This window comes from Dasypus novemcinctus, chromosome 1 (assembly GCF_030445035.2).
Source record: "Dasypus novemcinctus isolate mDasNov1 chromosome 1, mDasNov1.1.hap2, whole genome shotgun sequence".
NCBI classification, from domain to species: domain Eukaryota; kingdom Metazoa; phylum Chordata; class Mammalia; order Cingulata; family Dasypodidae; genus Dasypus; species Dasypus novemcinctus.
The window spans coordinates 193,935,120-193,951,181 of NC_080673.1; the positions used below are offsets into that span (position 1 = coordinate 193,935,120).

The following is a 16,062-nucleotide window of genomic DNA, read 5'->3' on the forward strand; positions in this document are numbered from 1 at the left end:
GACAGACCTAAGCGCAGATTCTGCTTCAATCACTGAATAGCTTTGTGACTCTAAGAAAGTCATTTAACCTCTCTGAACCTCAGTGTCCTCATCAATTAATTGGTGATTTAGTGATCTGTCATAAGACCACTTTAGAACTGAGTAAGACAATGAATGTAAAGCTAAGCACCTGGTACAATGACTGGTACATAGCACACTCAAAAAAAAAGAAGGAAGCTAGCTCTCTCCCCCTCCTCTCTGTCTGATTTCAAACATAAGAAAGACGGAAAATGTGTTTGGGATTTATTTAGTGGAAAGAGGACATGGAAATGACCACAGATGTATTCCTTAAAGCTATGAACTCACCTCTAAGACATCATATAGCACTTCATCAAAAATGTTAATGAACACATCGTCTCTCACCGACTGCAAACTGGCTGTGCTGTAATCCCCATTGGGGGCTCTGTAAAATTACACGTCACTGGTTACCACGAAAATGGGTAAAATAGAAGTCAGGAGCACTCAAATGCCCAAAGTAAAAAAAACGCCCCCAAATGAGCAAGGACTTGCATTTCGAGAATTTATCTTGTACAGGAATACTTTACCACAATACCTACCCTCAAAAGGAAAGAACACTAAACCGAGGTTCTGTGAAGAGAGACAAACCCTCTGTCTCCTGGCACGTCCTGAGGGTCTCTCACCCCCCACCCCCTTGGTAAGCTCTGCAAGGAGCCACGCGCCAGGGTTGCTTGTGCTGGCCCAGGGGGTGGGCTGCCAGGCCTCCCGCTGACGCTGGTGCTCGCTGCAGACTTCCTAAGCAACTGGGCTCCAGAAGGTGCTTCTCCAGCAAGACCACTTTCCAGTCAGAAGCCTCCTACTATGTGCTGGTCAAATGACCCACATCTCCCACGTACTTTCCCTGTCTAAAAGTAAAGTAATCAAGGGGTGAGGTTCCTCTCCTACACCATAACCCATCCTAGTCCAGCCATGCCTGGCCCAAGCATGCTTCTTCTGGCATGGCTAGAGATACTACCTCAGGTACTGCAGGCCTTTTGTTGAACATTTGCCTAAAGCTTCTCTCAAAAGAATCATTTACTTTGCTTATGTCTTACAGTTGTATCTGCCGCCTCTTCTGATTTAACTAGTTCTGTTCCTTGCCCTGTCTCTCATTTGCTCTGTGGCCTTGAGCAGGTCACCTTCACTCCTTGGGTTTTATTTCTATGTAAGTGGAGGGTTAGACTAGATAATTTCTAACCTTTCTTCCAGCTCTGGAATATGAGCTTTTTAAACATCTGAAATCCTTTGACTTCAATGTTCAAATGCGTGTGTGTTTCTGGGGAGGGAGAAAGTATGATTTATGGAAACTAGGAGCTTCAAAGCTTCCAGAGGAGTGGAGATGAACAAAGGAACAGTAGTGTAGGGGCAGCAGGGTTGAGAGGCTGAGAAACTTTGCGCTCTTAAGAAACCAGAACCTGGAGAGGAGTGGGGTGTCCCATCAAGGGACCCAAGTTTCAAAATTTGGACATTTTCCTACTTTTGTTCTTGAATGGAGTCAGCTGTGACAGAAGAGGAAAAATATGGGGCTTGGCATCAGGACGCCTCATCAGGACACACACCTGATTCTCATTCCGGATCACTTGCTATAAAACCTTTTGCCTTAGCCACTTCTCTTTGAGCCTCCGTTTCCTTCACAATTGTTTAAAACTACCTTTAGTTCTTTAAAGAGGAAAATATGCTTACCTAAAGGGAAGTTCAAGTTCTTCATTCCAGCTGGGATTTGGTCCTTCAGCAGTAGTGGTGTGGCAAATAGTTCGTTGAAAAGAAACTTCTACAAAAGGACGTACTAAAACCTTAAAATCAAGAGCCAACCGTAAGAGCCTGTCACACCTGAACTGTTTTGTTCTTTAGCAGAGGTAGAATACATTTCCAATGAAGATAGCGGAAAATAGACTAAGAAGTTTATAGGTAATTCTTAAAAACCTAAGGGGCAAGATTTGAAGTGCAGTTCAGCCTTTGGGGATCTCACCTGGCTGAGGGGGTGGTCAGTGCCGTGGGTCGGGCTGTGTGTGGCTGTGGAAGCAGCATGCTTTTCACTGAACGTCCTTGATGACCTCGACGACTGCTGGAATTTGCTAGAAGGGAAAATGGATGAAAGGAACAAATGACAGGGAAAGTCTCATTACTTCCTGAGAAGATGGCTTCTCCAAAGAAGGATGACCCCTGATGCCTGTGGTGACAGATCCCTTCCCTAAGCTTGCTGACACTTCGGAAGCCTTTTAGTCTGGTCTGGTTCCCCCTGTCAGGTGGCAGTTACTAGAGCCTCCCCATCTTTTATCCCCAGGTCTCTTGTGACTGAGAATAGAGGAAAAGGTTCCCTTCTCTCCTCAACCCTCCTGGGGAGTCCCTGAATGAGGAACCTCCTTTACTCCCATAAAATGAGACCCTCAATCCAAAGTGGCAGAGTTCCTGACCTGGCTGCCCCATCTCCATCCAGCTGTGGTCCCCTCCCGCCATATTTCCTTTGAGCCTGGACTCTCCCTGGAACTCGAGTTACATACCCCAGGCGAAGCAGCTCTCTCTGGGTCTGCCCAGCCTCGCTGGCAAAGGGAGGCTCAGGCATGGCTAGCGTGGGTTAGGATCAGTGGGTCTTATCCTCTTCTCCCTTCTGAGCTGCTCTTATTAAAGGAATTAATAAAGGGCATCTCCAGAGAGCCTCTCATCCTAAGAACCCGCTGGCATATTTGTACTGAACCTCATGGTCTGCCAAGAATTTTACGTTCATTACTGGGTAAAGAAGAAATGATGCTTTTCTACCAGACTCTCTCACTTCTTCACACCTAAGGTTTCAGACAAACTTTGACAATGCAAGTGGAACGTTTAACACAACAGTTGCCAGAGAAAATCCTTTGTTCTTTGGAAAATCATTAATTATATTCTTAAACATTTGTTATGTAGCAACCATAGTTTAGGCCCTGTGTTAGACCCTGAGGCTGCAGAGATGAGTAAGACAGTGTTTCAGCTTAGACTAGCCCGGAAGGCAGACATGAAAACAAATAATCACAGTACAGTGGGATACATGTTAGAATAGGGGATGGGCACGGCTGTAGGAGCTGGAGACGGGAAGGTGACAAATCCTGTTTGGTTGCATGCAGGAGCGGAAAGTGGGCAGGGTCATGGAAGAGCTGATATTTGCGCTGTCTTGATGAGCCTACACTGAAATGTGTTACATAAAGGATCAACTATGTTTCCTTAAAATTACTTGAATGAAATGGTCTAACACCTAAAAATACTTTATAAAGGCCAAGAATAAAAGACACACCAAAACATTCATTTTTAAAAAACAGCTTTTCATGTCACAATTGAGCTTTGATGAAATCAAAGGGCTGAACTATGGAATCAAGTCAACAGTGCCATGGCCCAGTGCCAGGGCTTAAAAGGACGTTTCCAAATAGCGAAGCACTGGAAAGAGTTGTGACACTCAGACATTCTGTAACAGAGGAAAGAATTAGTCAGAAAAGAAATAATGGGTAAACGGAGGGAGCAAAAAAAGGGTAAGACCTCGGAGGAAAGAAGCCAAAGGCTGGAAGGGCCTTTCTGTGTAATTAGCTCTGAACGCCCTTGCGTGAGCCTCTTTATACTCTCTCTTTACTTGCCTTTCCCCTGTAAAGTGGAGAGAGTAAGAGCAGTGAGAGTTAAATGAAACACTATATGTAAAAGGGCCTGGAACATGGAGGCTGCCCAATAAATAAGTTTCCTCCAATTCACTGGCAAGGACAGCAGCAAAAAGAAGTTTCAATTCCTGGGCCTTTCAGCTCCGTTCCCTAAGGGAATGAGAAACCCCGACTCGCCCCACTCAGTGGAAGGCCCCCATTGCGCCAGGGCAGTGACCGTAGTGGTAACTCGTTTCTCTGAACACCACATTTTGGGGGTCTTCCCAGCTCACACCCGCTTTTCCAAGTCTGTTCCTGCCTTCAGGCTGGCCCCGCCATGCTACCTCTCCTCCACACCTGCCCGAGTCAGGGCAGTTGGCGTCCCTCCTCAGAGGCCCACACACCATGGCTGGACCGGTCCCTTCCACTGCGTGGAGAAGAACGAAGAGAACCTGGAGAGGGAAGCAGGTGAGCGAGACCACGGGGCCCCAGCAGAGGCACCTCAATCTCCGCAGGCTCATGTGCTTCGGTGGAACCTCCTGTCCTTGACTTCTTAGGAGATAGTCCCAACGACCATCCGTTTCATTTAACATGGACCGGATCGATTCCGTTGCCTGGGCCTCGGCTCATCAAGCCAGGGCCCTGATGAAGACGCACCTTCAGCTAGAGCCCCAGGGCCCCGGGATTCGCAGCTATGCTAACAGGAAGCAGGACTAGTTGCTGTCCTGGGTGGTGCTGCAGGGACAGATGCTGTCCATTGTATGCCCTGCCATGGCCCACGGGTGGACTGGGGAAGAGTGTGAACTACAATGTAAACCATTGTCCATGGGGTGCAGCAGTGCTCCAAAATGTAGTCACCAAATACAATGAATGTGCCATGATGATGGAAGAGGTGGTTGATGTGGGAGGACTGGGGTGAGGGAGGTGGGGGATATATAGGGACCTCGTATATTTTGAATGTAACATTAAAAAAATAATAATAAAGAAGGAAAAAAATAAATAAATAAAAGGGGACAGGAGCATGCCGTAAGGCAGGAGAGCGGGCGCTCCCCTCCCGGGGCTGCTCGGAGGGCTCTCACCTTGCTGTGGGCTTCCTCACCGGAATGTCATAGGCCCGGATAACGTTCACCAGCAGCTTGATGTCTCCGTCCGTCAGGTTTTGGGCTGTCACCTTCTTCCGTCCTTTTCTTCTCGGCCGCAGGGGTCGCTTTTGTTCCGCCAGCTTGAAAAGGCTGAGGCCCAAAATGCTGATGATTACAGAACAGGGTTCAGACTCGGAGGGCAAAGAAAGGGCTAGAAAGCTGTGGGATGGCTTCCCAAACAGGGCCCCAAGGTCCCTCACAGGGGCCTGGAGACCTGGATGGGTACCTGTTCAGGTCACTGCTACTGTTCAGAAGGAAAGAAGCCGCCTTCTGACCGTGGCCTGCCTTTCCTGCTTTGCTCTCTCCTTGCTTGTCCACCTGTCCCCAAACGTGCCCTGCACCCTCACCCTCTGCTTTTGCTCATGCCGTTCCCTGCAGGAGGCATGCGTCCCTCCACCTTCCTCCTCATCTCCCCCGTCTGGGCAGACTCTCACCTTTCCGGGCCAGGGACCCCTCTGTCCCCCGCCCCCCATTCCAAGAGGCTCGGCCACATCAGCCTGCAGGGGTGCCTCCTCCCCCGAGCCAGCCTGCCCTGTTCCCGTGAGAGCTGACGCGTGTAGCTTTCTGGGGCAGTCCTGGGATGTCCCCTCTGGAGTGAGACAAACCTGGATGTGAACCCTGGCTCTATGCTTTGGGGCCCCTGGGCAAATTATTTCACCGCTTTAAGTCTCTGTTTCATCATCTGTAAAATGGGGATAAGCATACCTACCTCGTGGGGTTGTTGAGAGGAGTGCAAAGGATCTGCACTGACCTTTCCCTTTGGAGATGCCCTAAAGACAGCAGCTATTCAGACAACCATGACTACGATGCAGGTGGTGATGCTGGAGGAGGAGGAAGAGGTGGAGGCAGGGGCAGGGATGGGGACGGGGAGCAGGAGGATGGCGAGCTGACATTCAGGACAAGCTTACTGGACGTGAACGTGACGGAGCCAGGGAATTATGGGAGAAAGGTCCACGGAGCAAATAATTAAATTGTTGCCCAGAGACTAAACAGAAATGCAGACTTCGTATCTGCAAGCTGACATTAGTGACTCAGCCAAACAGCCAAGGAGAAAGCCGGCTGCACCTGCTGAGCATGGGAGCAGGCTAAGGGGTCAGCTGGCAGGAGCCCCTCTTCCTGGGAGGCTCGTCCCAGCTGAGGGGACCACGCCACGCAGCTTCTGTCTTGGGCACCTCCAGTGGGGCTTCCCAGAGCTGTAGTCCCGGTTTGACTCCAGGTCCTGTGCCCACAGAGCACAATTATAGCTACCATTTTGTAAAAGGCACACCTTTTTACAAAAGGTTGCTAAACACGGAAGACTCTAATGCTTACAGCGATGCGGCAGGTATAATGTTAACTCCATTTTTCAGATGAAGAAACTGGAGGTTCTGAGATGCTAAGACTTGCTGAGGGCTGCTGGGAAGTAGGCAGGTGAGTTGGGGTTCAAACTCAGGTCACTCTGACTTCAGAGCCCAAGTTCTCAATCACCCTGCCAGGACACTGACCCACCCCACACTGGGGGGCCTGAGAGGGTCCTAACATGACAAGTCCCTTCCCTTCATCACTCTCCCTTCTTCCCCCGGAGGTGGCCCCTTCTGGGGCTTTGCTGCCCCATAGTGTTTAGCATGGGGACACCATGGTTGTTGGGAGCAGAAGACACAGAAATATATTAAAGCCCAGAACAAACGAGAATCAAAAGAAGAAAGAACATACCCTGAGCCTTCAGAACTTAATGCAGAAAGTAAAGCAGAAGAAAAGAAAGAAAAAAAAGGAAAGGAAAGGAAAAACAGCATGAAAAGTCATCATCTATTCTAAGTGTCATTTTCATGATTGAAAAAACATGCAATGCCTAAAAGTCTGGCCTTGGGGAAAAGACAAGGAGTTTGTATGAATTCATGGGGTGCAGCCTCCCTTTGGTACATGGATAGAGACAAAGTCAAGGAAACGGGACTGCTATGGATATCACAGCTTTTTGTCTCTCTTTCAACTTGATGGTATTTCAAAAGGAGAAATAGATGCACCAGAGACGGAGACATTGAATGACGGACAAGGTCGTAAAGTTACTGGACGGCAGAAGGGCAGCCATTTAGGGGGTTATCCTTTATCTTTTATGCACCTATATCTAGTCGAGGCAATGTGAGGGTTATTCTACATTCCCTGCTGCCTTTCTCCTGCGCCAAGCATGGCACCAGGGGTGATGTGGGGACCAGGCTTTTCTCCTGACCCGGAAGCTCCCTGGGCTAGCTTCTCAGCCACCTCCACTGCCAGGCGAGGGGCGAGGCAGCAGAGGGCTGGCCCTGGGAGCTCCTGAGCAGGAAGGAAATGCCCTCCAACTTACACTGTGAAGCAGTCTGGCTGGATGAGAAAATGGCTGAGGCGGGTGAAGTTGATGTGGTGGCAGTGGGAGGGGAGCTGGGGTCTCCTGGAATGAGATGGGAGCAGCCCTAGCCTGGCTTGTTCTAACAGAAACCCCTCCACTAATGCCATTAGTCAGCACTGACCAGGGAGACCAGGTTGCCAGGACTAGTCAGGGCTCAGCTGCCTCCCACACGATGATAAACATCTTATTTTATAGGACATCTTTGATATAATAAAAATAATTTTCTATGAGAAATAATAATAAGAAGAATGGGTTTGTTTGAACGTTTTTACCTGATATTGGGAACTTCTTCTTCTACGATCAAGTCAGAAAGAAGAAAATGGTGCTTTGCAATTAGGAAACGATTTATCACAGCTTCTCTAACCTGGGGAAAGAAATCAGTTTCACGGTAAATCTTCTTATGGAAGCTCACAGCCCGCTCCTGAGCTCCTCCACGCCTCTGCTGCAATACTCCTCTGCGAAGCGACAGCAGCTCCGTGCTCCCCACGCCCTTTCCCCAGCTCTGTTTCTCCACAGCACTTAACATCTGCTACTGAACAATCACCTCCTTCTCTAGATTTCCTCATGGGACTGTAAACTCCCTAAAGGCAGAGGCTTTTCTGTTTTGTTCACTGCTATATTCTCAGGATCTAGAAAAACGCCTGGCATGTAAGACACTGAAATGTTGCTGAATGAGTGAATGAACAGTTATAAAAAATAGGACCAGTCTTAAAGCATACACAATCAAGAACTAATTCTCAAGCTCTTCCCCTGTTTACCAATTCACTTTCTAATTAATCCTTTAAGTAGAGAACTTCTTAAATGTCATAAATGAATTTATTGTTTTATACCTGAGCTACAGGGTAGAGCAACTGGGTGGGAAACATATTATAATTATTGTAATACATTTTACAAGTTAAGTTTATTAAATGAAGGAAGAAAAAAAGAAGAAAAGAAGCACTGACAAAAGGGTATTTCAATTTTAATTTGTAGTTTTCTAGTGCATAAGGGCAGCCATGTGGCTTAAAGCACATTCCCCGTTCCCCCCACCCCAATTACAAAAGCAATATGATGCAAACATTTAAGAATTAGAAAGAACATGACTTAGTAATTGAGTTGCTTGTAATCATATCCCACTTTAGGTAATCCATGATAATAATGCGATAATTTGGGACACATCTAGTGGTTTTATGTATTTACAAGGTGAAGGCAGATGGTAATCATGCACATATTTGTAATTGTGAGATCCAGGAAGTCCAGTGACTTACACAGGATCAGAAGACACTTACAAAAGCCTCCCATTTGGGGATGCTGGCTTTCCCCCTTGTGAGGAAAGTTTTCAAGTTTTCTTACCTGTTGGAGGTACTTGGCCACTATGGCCCTATGGGTATCTATGTGGTCCTTGGTTTCAATTACATTTCTGTCTCGTAACCGTTTCTCGTAGTCCTAAAATGAAAAGTCACACTTTCATAATTTTAAAGTACTCTCCAATGCCCTTCTTGACATTAGAGAATCATTTTTCACATGTGGTTTAAGTCGTAAATTACATTTCTTCCACCTTTCTCCTAATGTTTGGTTCAGAATCGATACTGGATGCAGTAGCCAGGATTATGAATCAGTTGGCCGAACGGCCTTATTAGTGGCAGAAGAATACTGTAGTTTCAGAGTAAAATGTTCACGCAAAATGAAAGAGAGGCCGCAGAAGCTAACAGAGATGTTAAGCCCATCCAAGCAACTCAGCCTAACTCCCTGCTTCAGTTTTGCCTTCTCTAGTTTTGCTTCTGTATTTTTTTTTCCCAGAAGGTATTGGGAATTGAACCTGGGAACTTGTACATGGGAAGCAGGTGATGGACCATGGAGCTACATTCACCCCCATGGCCTTTTCTATTTTTAAGTAAAGCAATTGTAAAAATAGTTAACACCTCCTGTGGAAACATTACCCATATCACATAGGCCCTGGCTGCAGCTGACATAGGTCTCCCACTTAGAATAGGGCAGTGGAGACTTTTGGCTTTGTCTGCTTAGGCCCTTGCACTTCCCTCCTCTGTTCAGGGAGCTGCCATGTTATCCTTTAGCCCAGGCTGAGCAACTCAGAGCTGTTCCCTTAGATTTCTGAACTTGGGACAAGAGGAAACCTCTGTCTTTGCTGCTGAAGCTGGTAGATGTGGACACTGGATGATGCTGACAATGTGGTCATGCAGAGAAAGCCCGATTGCAGTGGGGGAGAAGGAGGCCAGCATAGCAAGAAAAGGCCAGAAGGATGGACAGGGTCATGGCCACATCCGGGTCCTGCCATCTTGGTGTCCTTGAGGCACAGGTGCATTCCTGCCACTCACTCTTCTTTATATATTTGAGGGTTCATTATTTAAGGAATTCCCCTGGGTGCCTGAGGTAGGTAAAATGGGGGTTTGCCACTTAGAAACAAGAGCCCAAGCGGATACAAAGAAAATTCAAATAATCAAAAAGTACTCTGCAGGCATAGTTTCTCCATGAGAAATCCAATGGCTCTCCACCTACCTGATTAAATGCAAACTTCTCTGTCTGCTTTTCACTGGCCTGCCCCCCCCATACAGGGCTTATTGCTTACAACTCCTCAAGGGCCCCTGTGCCCCTTTCCCCAGCCCCCCCACGATCTGCCCTCCTCCAAGTCTTTGTTTATCCCACCATCCTTGTCTAGGATGCCAGCCCTGTTTCCCCCTTCCTTCCGGCCCAACCCTCCCCCAGGCTTCTCAGATCCCACCCACCCAGCTTTCCCGGCAGTGCTTGGCACTGTGCCTTGTGCATGGGGCTTAGTAAACACTAATGTCCTAAAACAGAACTGAATTCCTGATTAGGCAGGATAATCAGCGATATTAACACTCAAGATATTTTTCAACCTTACAATTTTAGTTTTTCTTAGTTTATATGTCTTTATATTGAAACTAGGAAATTATTGAAACATTGGATTCTTCCAAAAGAGTAAGGGAAAGATAATGTATAAAAGAGAAACCAATATTCTTACTGAGAACATAAGAATAACATACATAATATACATACACACATATATAAAAAATAGTATACCAAATGACACAGAGTATATTTTATTATTTTATTAACCCCTCGAGGGTAATTTCTTACCTGAAATACCTTTTCCTTAATTTCTCGGTCATATAGTGGAATTTGCTTATAATTTCGGAATTCTGGTACCTCTTGGCTCCTAAGATGAAGAAGTCTGAATCGTTTGGATCTATTTAGCTCCTCATCTGAAACAAAATTAAATTCCTGTTGCAACTGTTCCAGTCGAAAGAAATCAGGGACATAGGATTCACCACTGGTAGCAATCTATAAAAAACAGAGAATACAAAGCTCTAGATGACAAGCAGATTTCATCCAAAGAAACCTGGCACTGGACTTCGGTGAATGGAAACTTAACAGTTTTAGATTGAGGTCCTTGACACATCCTGCATTTCATTTAAAGGCAAAATACATTTAAGATATGATAGTAGGCAGATACTATTATATCCATTCAGTAGCTATAAAAAGTACCACAATCATTTTTCCAAAAAAATAAAAATTACAAGATATGTTTTTGGTAAGCATAATTTCCTAATAGGTGCTATTAGGCAAATATACAGACTGAAAAATGAGATTTTTATGCCAGACCCCAGTGTATTACTAGGTGCTTACAGGGAATGAGATTACTCTTACACACTGGGTATAGAAAATCTAATATAGTACTAAATAATAAATCTAATATACTAATATGTATGACTGTTCAAATATATTTAAGCACAGAAATGTAGATAAAAGCCATAAAATCAGCTGAGGAGCTTCCCTGCTCTCCTGTCTCAATGTCTCCTGGTGGTCTTGGTCACTGGGGAAACAGAGTCAGATGTGGTCAGGGCCAGCCAATCTCCAGTGTACACTGACAGGGAAAAGAGAGCTTAGGACGCCACTGGGAAGCTGAGCAGGTGTGGGCTGCACTCTACTCAGGTGTCTGCCTGCCTTGTTTGATGCTTTGCCAACTGTGATCTCCTTCTAGGCAGGGGAAAAGCCAGTGGGGAAAGATTATCTGGGGAAAGAAGGTCTTTGCTGTGAAAATCCTGCTCATAAAAAGAGACAGAAGTGAGGAAAGCAATCCCTATGTTTCGTTCTTCTATGGGAAGGCAAAAAGAAAGAAAAAAACAACGAATGTGATGTGTGTGGGATGGTAAATTCCATGCGTCAACTTGGCTAGGTATTGGTGTCCAGTGGTTTGATCAAGCGAGCCCCGGCCTGATTATTATGGGGAGAGTATTTCCTAGGTAGATTTAGATCATTAGCCAATTGCATCTATGGCTGATGACATCTACAGTCAACCAAGGGGATGGCCTTCAGCAATGAGGAATCTCCTCATCCAGTCGGTGAAGGCCTAAAGGGAGAACTGAGGATTTCATTATTTAGAAAGAATTTCTATTTCTACTTCAGCCTGCTCCTGGGGAGCTCAGCATCGCCTTCAGGAGAGTTGCCAACGTGTGGCTTCTCCTGGGGAATTCAGCATCACAGTTGAGTTTCCAGCTTGTGGTCTGCCCTATGCCCTATGGGATTTGGACTTGCCAATCCCCATGGTCGTGTGAGCCAATTCTTATAATAAATGCCCTAATTTATTATAGGTTCTGCCAGTTCTGTTTTTCTGGAGAACCCTGACTAAAACAGTGTGCTATGTTAATGCCGATTTACTGATAAAAATTGAAAAGTGTCTTGAAAACTTTACATGGAATAAACTACCCTTTGGTAAGATGGCTTATTCTTTTTAATGTTTCTAGTACCCACATTAAGAAGTTAATGTTATGGAAGGAGAGTTTATGAAGAATCAGAATAAACCAAAGCGTATTTGGGGACTTATCTTTGAAAGACTGAAAGAGAAACAAAAATTTTCAAACTGGTTAAAATTATCCTACTAATGAGCTCACACTCATAAAATTATAGAATATGTTGCTGTGGTCACTCACTGGATCGTCTATTTGTTTATTATGGTTTTTTTAATGGGAATGATGAACATGGCAGCAAAACCAATTGAGTTTGATATGAAGAAAAATCATTTACTAACTCATGTTCCATTTTATTTAGAAGTTCACTGAAGCAAAAATTTTGAATGTTATGGTTGATACAAACAATTTATATGGTAAATACTCAAATGAAACCAAAATAATAACTTAATTAATCATCAAACAAGAAACAAAATAAACAAGCATTTCTTAAACTGTCCTTATCCGTTTTTTAAGGTGTAATGGAAAGAGTCTGGGCTCTGAAATCACTTCAGCTTGGATGGAGTCCTTCCTAGCTGTGTGACCTTGGGTGAATGACTCTAAGTCTCTGAACACAGTCCTTTCCATTAAGTGGAGAGAATAAAGGCTATCTTGCAGGGGTCTTAACAGAGATGAAAGGTGAGAGCAACAACGACAATCATAATAGCTAATACTTATTGCACACGTCCTGTGTGCCCAGCTAAGTCTTTACACACGTTAGCTCCTTGCCTCCTAACAATACCTGAGGGCAGCATTGCGGCTCAGAGGCCTTGAGGCCTTGCCTTGGTCACACAGCCAGGTAAGTGGTCGCGCTTCAATCCAGAACTCCTGCTCTTAAACCCTGTTGCAGAGGAGAACATAGTACAAAAGCTAACGGGTGTAAGGGGCCAAGCCACTTCCATGGCTATCACACCAAGCCTGGAAGTCGCGTGTGTGCATGGGACCCACGCCGCATTACCGAGATTAGCTGCATCAAAGGGGCATTGTTGGGATCGTTGGGGTCGAGCTTGGACTCTGCTGCCCACTTGGCCAACTTTTTCATGTCTGTCAATCCTGAGGTGCCAACGGATGAGATGGCATCTGCTCTCTTCAAAGCACTGGAAAAAAGGTTGATGCCGTGAGACCAACTTTGCCACTGAGCTGTTTTCATCAGAACCAAGAATCCCAAGGGCAGCGCTGCTTAAGGAGGCTATTACACTCCTTGAAAGAAAATGTTATCATAAGGAAGGGCTTTGGCCACTTTCCTCTACTTGACGATTGCTATCAACTCTATCAAAAGGAAAACAAAGAAGCACGAGTGGAAGGAACGCAAGTGTGGCCCATTCCTTCAGCTCTGCCCTGTGCATAAGGCCCCGCCAACCCCTGACCTCAGTCAATGGAGCTTTTGCGACTGGCACAGGACGCCCCTAGAGCCTCACATCCCAGGCGGCTGGGGACCACATGCAGCTGAGAATCAAATAAACAGCACGAATTTGGGACAGAATTGAATTCACTGGTTGCCAGGGACGTCGCAATTTGAATTGGGGCTTTATTAACAGTCGTCCATATCTTGTCACTTACACTGTGTTTCACCTCCCTCCTGAGGATCTGGAAACTTCAATCCCCAGAAAATTTCCGGGGGGGATTTTCACTAAACTCAAGTGAAATGAAATGAATGCAAAGAGCTTAAACTCAAAGGCATAAGTAAGCTTCCACTGGAAATGGCTGCCAATCTCCTGAATTAACCACAGAGCCGCATCTCCGTGTCGTTCTGATCACGTGGATGCAGGCATTTGCTACAGGGATGGAGGGTACATAGCAGGAGCAAAACAAGCCCATCTTTTGCTTTTCCAGACTGTGACTTGGTAAGTGTCTTCTTGATGATCAGGATAAATCTATTTTATTGATGACGCGACTGAACCCTAGAGGGTTAAAATGATGAATTATTGACAAGTCAATAAAGGAATGGCAGAGCCAAGACTTGAACCCAGGCCCATGGCTCCCATAAGCCGGGCTGCCTGGACTGGCACCAACCAAAGAGGGGCACCCTTGGGAGAAATTGGTGAGCCAAGCGTCCCTTCTTCTGTTGAGAAGATGCCTTTGGATCTTTCAGTCAGGCAAGGGAAGCAGAGAATAGGGGTGTGATGGTTAGGCTATTGTGTTAACTCGGCCAGGTAATTGTGCCCAGTTGTTTGGTCAAGCAAGCACTGGGCTAACTGTAATACAAGGGCATTTATGGACTTTAGTCACCATTGACTTTACTGCAGTGGTAAATCCTAGATAGTTGGTTATAATGACATCAGTCAGGAAGATTGCCATCAGTAATGAATGATGCTTTATCCAATAAGTCGAATGCCTTAAAAGGGGAAGTGATTTCAGCATTGAGTGAGAATTTCCTGGCTCATCTTTGGACAGACAGTATCTCCCAGAACTCATCAAGCACCTTCACTGGACTTTCATCAGAGCCCCTGGTTGCAGCCTGCCTGTGGAACCTGGACTTGTGCATCCCATGGTCATGTGAGAGACTCTGATAAAATCACATACTATTAACAGGTATCTCTTGTTGATTCTGTTTCCCGAGAGAACCCTGACTAATAAAAGGGACTTTCATGTAACTAGAAGAGTCTATGGCAATCATGTTTAGCAACAAACCTTTACTGAGGACAAATCTAGACAGTTATGCATACTGCTATGCACGTCCCCATCTGTACAACTGGGTAAAGAACACTTCATCGAGCTATCATAAACATCAAATGAGGTCAAGTATCTGACACATGAGGAGGTACCCACTATTTTCTTAGGCTATAAATATTTTAATTTTGGCTTCAAGAATAATAAAAAACATGAAAATTACCAGCACATGAAAATAGAAGGAAAAGATGTGATATGGCAAGCTTTTATCCCTTTGGATCTCTTTAATGCTAATACTTACATTGTTCATCACTTTATTTTAGACATACATTACCTCCGAAATCCAATATTCTGCTGTGACAAAGGAGGAACTAAAGGAATCCCATTTTCTCCAATGGCCCATGCTACACTGTTGGACACTTTCCCCGAGGTCATTAGAATCTGTTGATTGCTACCATCAGCTTCAAATGAGAAGGGCACTCCTAGGGAAATACCAGATTAAACAGGACATTGTTTAGAAAGAGGAGTGAGGCCAGCCCTGGCAAGAAGGGAGAGAGTAGGCAAATGGAACTTGGAGGGGTTGGGGGTGGCAACATCACTGAACTTCTTTAGTGACAGTGCTAAGAGTCAGTCACTTGGCTCTGTCTCTGTCAGCAGAGGGTAGAGGTTGTAAGGATACACACTGGAGCTGGACTCTCTGCATGCATATTCTGACTCTGCCACTTAATAACTGTGTGACCGTCACCAAATTACTTTCCTTCCCTGAGCCTTAGTTTCTTTATGTATAAAATAAGGATAATAGTATCTCCTTCAAAGGATTGTTGTGAAGACTCATTCATTCATTTAACACGTACTTATTTGAGCTCCTACTATGTGCCAGACACTATTTTAGGCACCAGAGATAGAGTAGGAAAGAAACAAAGCCCCATTCCCATGGAATTTATATTCAAGTGGAGGAGATAGGCAATAAATAAAAAAAAACGAGAGATAAGTGCTAGAGGGTGCTAAGTACTAAGGAGTCATATAAACTAGAGGAGGTGTATAGAAAACTTGTGTTGGGCAGTGAAGAATAGATGGACTTTTAGATAGGGTGGCCAGGGAAGGCTCAATGAGAGGTGACTCTTGAATGATGGCCTGAATAAAGAGAGGAAGTGAGGCATATAGATGTGTCTCAGGAAAGAGCATTCCTAACAGGAGGAACAAAGGTAATTGACCTGGGAGGCAGACTTGGCCCAGTGGTTAGGGCGTCCATCTACCACATGGAAGATCCACGGTTCAAACCCCGGGCCTCCTTGACCCGTGTGGAGCTGGCCCCTGCGCAGTGCTGATGCGTGCAAGGAGTGCCCTACCACACAGGAGTGTTCCCAGGTAGGGGAGCCCCATGTGCAAGGAGTGCACCCTGTAAGGAGAGCTGCCCAGCGCAAAAGAAAGCTCAGACTGCCCAGGAATGGCACTGCCCACATGGAGAGGTGACACAAGATGATGCAACAAAAAGAAACACAGATTCCTGTGCCACTGACAACAACAGAAGCAGACAAAGAAGAACACGCAGCAAATAGACACAGAGAACAGACAAT

General features: G+C 45.5%; 1 protein-coding gene across 5 annotated transcripts in view; it reads right to left on the reverse strand.

The window, feature by feature from the left end:
- Window positions 1-16,062, reverse strand: part of CC2D2A (coiled-coil and C2 domain containing 2A) — a 131,132-nt gene that overhangs the window by 28,860 nt on the left and 86,210 nt on the right. For all 5 annotated transcript variants that reach the window (XR_011649604.1, XM_058300761.2, XM_058300755.2 and 2 more), the window contains 9 exons: window positions 14,820-14,967; window positions 12,834-12,972; window positions 10,227-10,430; window positions 8,463-8,555; window positions 7,403-7,494; window positions 4,709-4,876; window positions 2,006-2,111; window positions 1,720-1,829; window positions 346-442 (listed from right to left, as the gene is read on the reverse strand). Coding sequence is in view for 4 of the 5 variants with exons in the window: in XM_058300761.2 (XP_058156744.1) it covers window positions 346-442; window positions 1,720-1,829; window positions 2,006-2,111; window positions 4,709-4,876; window positions 7,403-7,494; window positions 8,463-8,555; window positions 10,227-10,430; window positions 12,834-12,972; window positions 14,820-14,967 (1,157 nt within the window). In the remaining variant the exon portion in view is untranslated. The remainder of the gene's footprint in view (window positions 1-345; window positions 443-1,719; window positions 1,830-2,005; window positions 2,112-4,708; window positions 4,877-7,402; window positions 7,495-8,462; window positions 8,556-10,226; window positions 10,431-12,833; window positions 12,973-14,819; window positions 14,968-16,062) is intronic.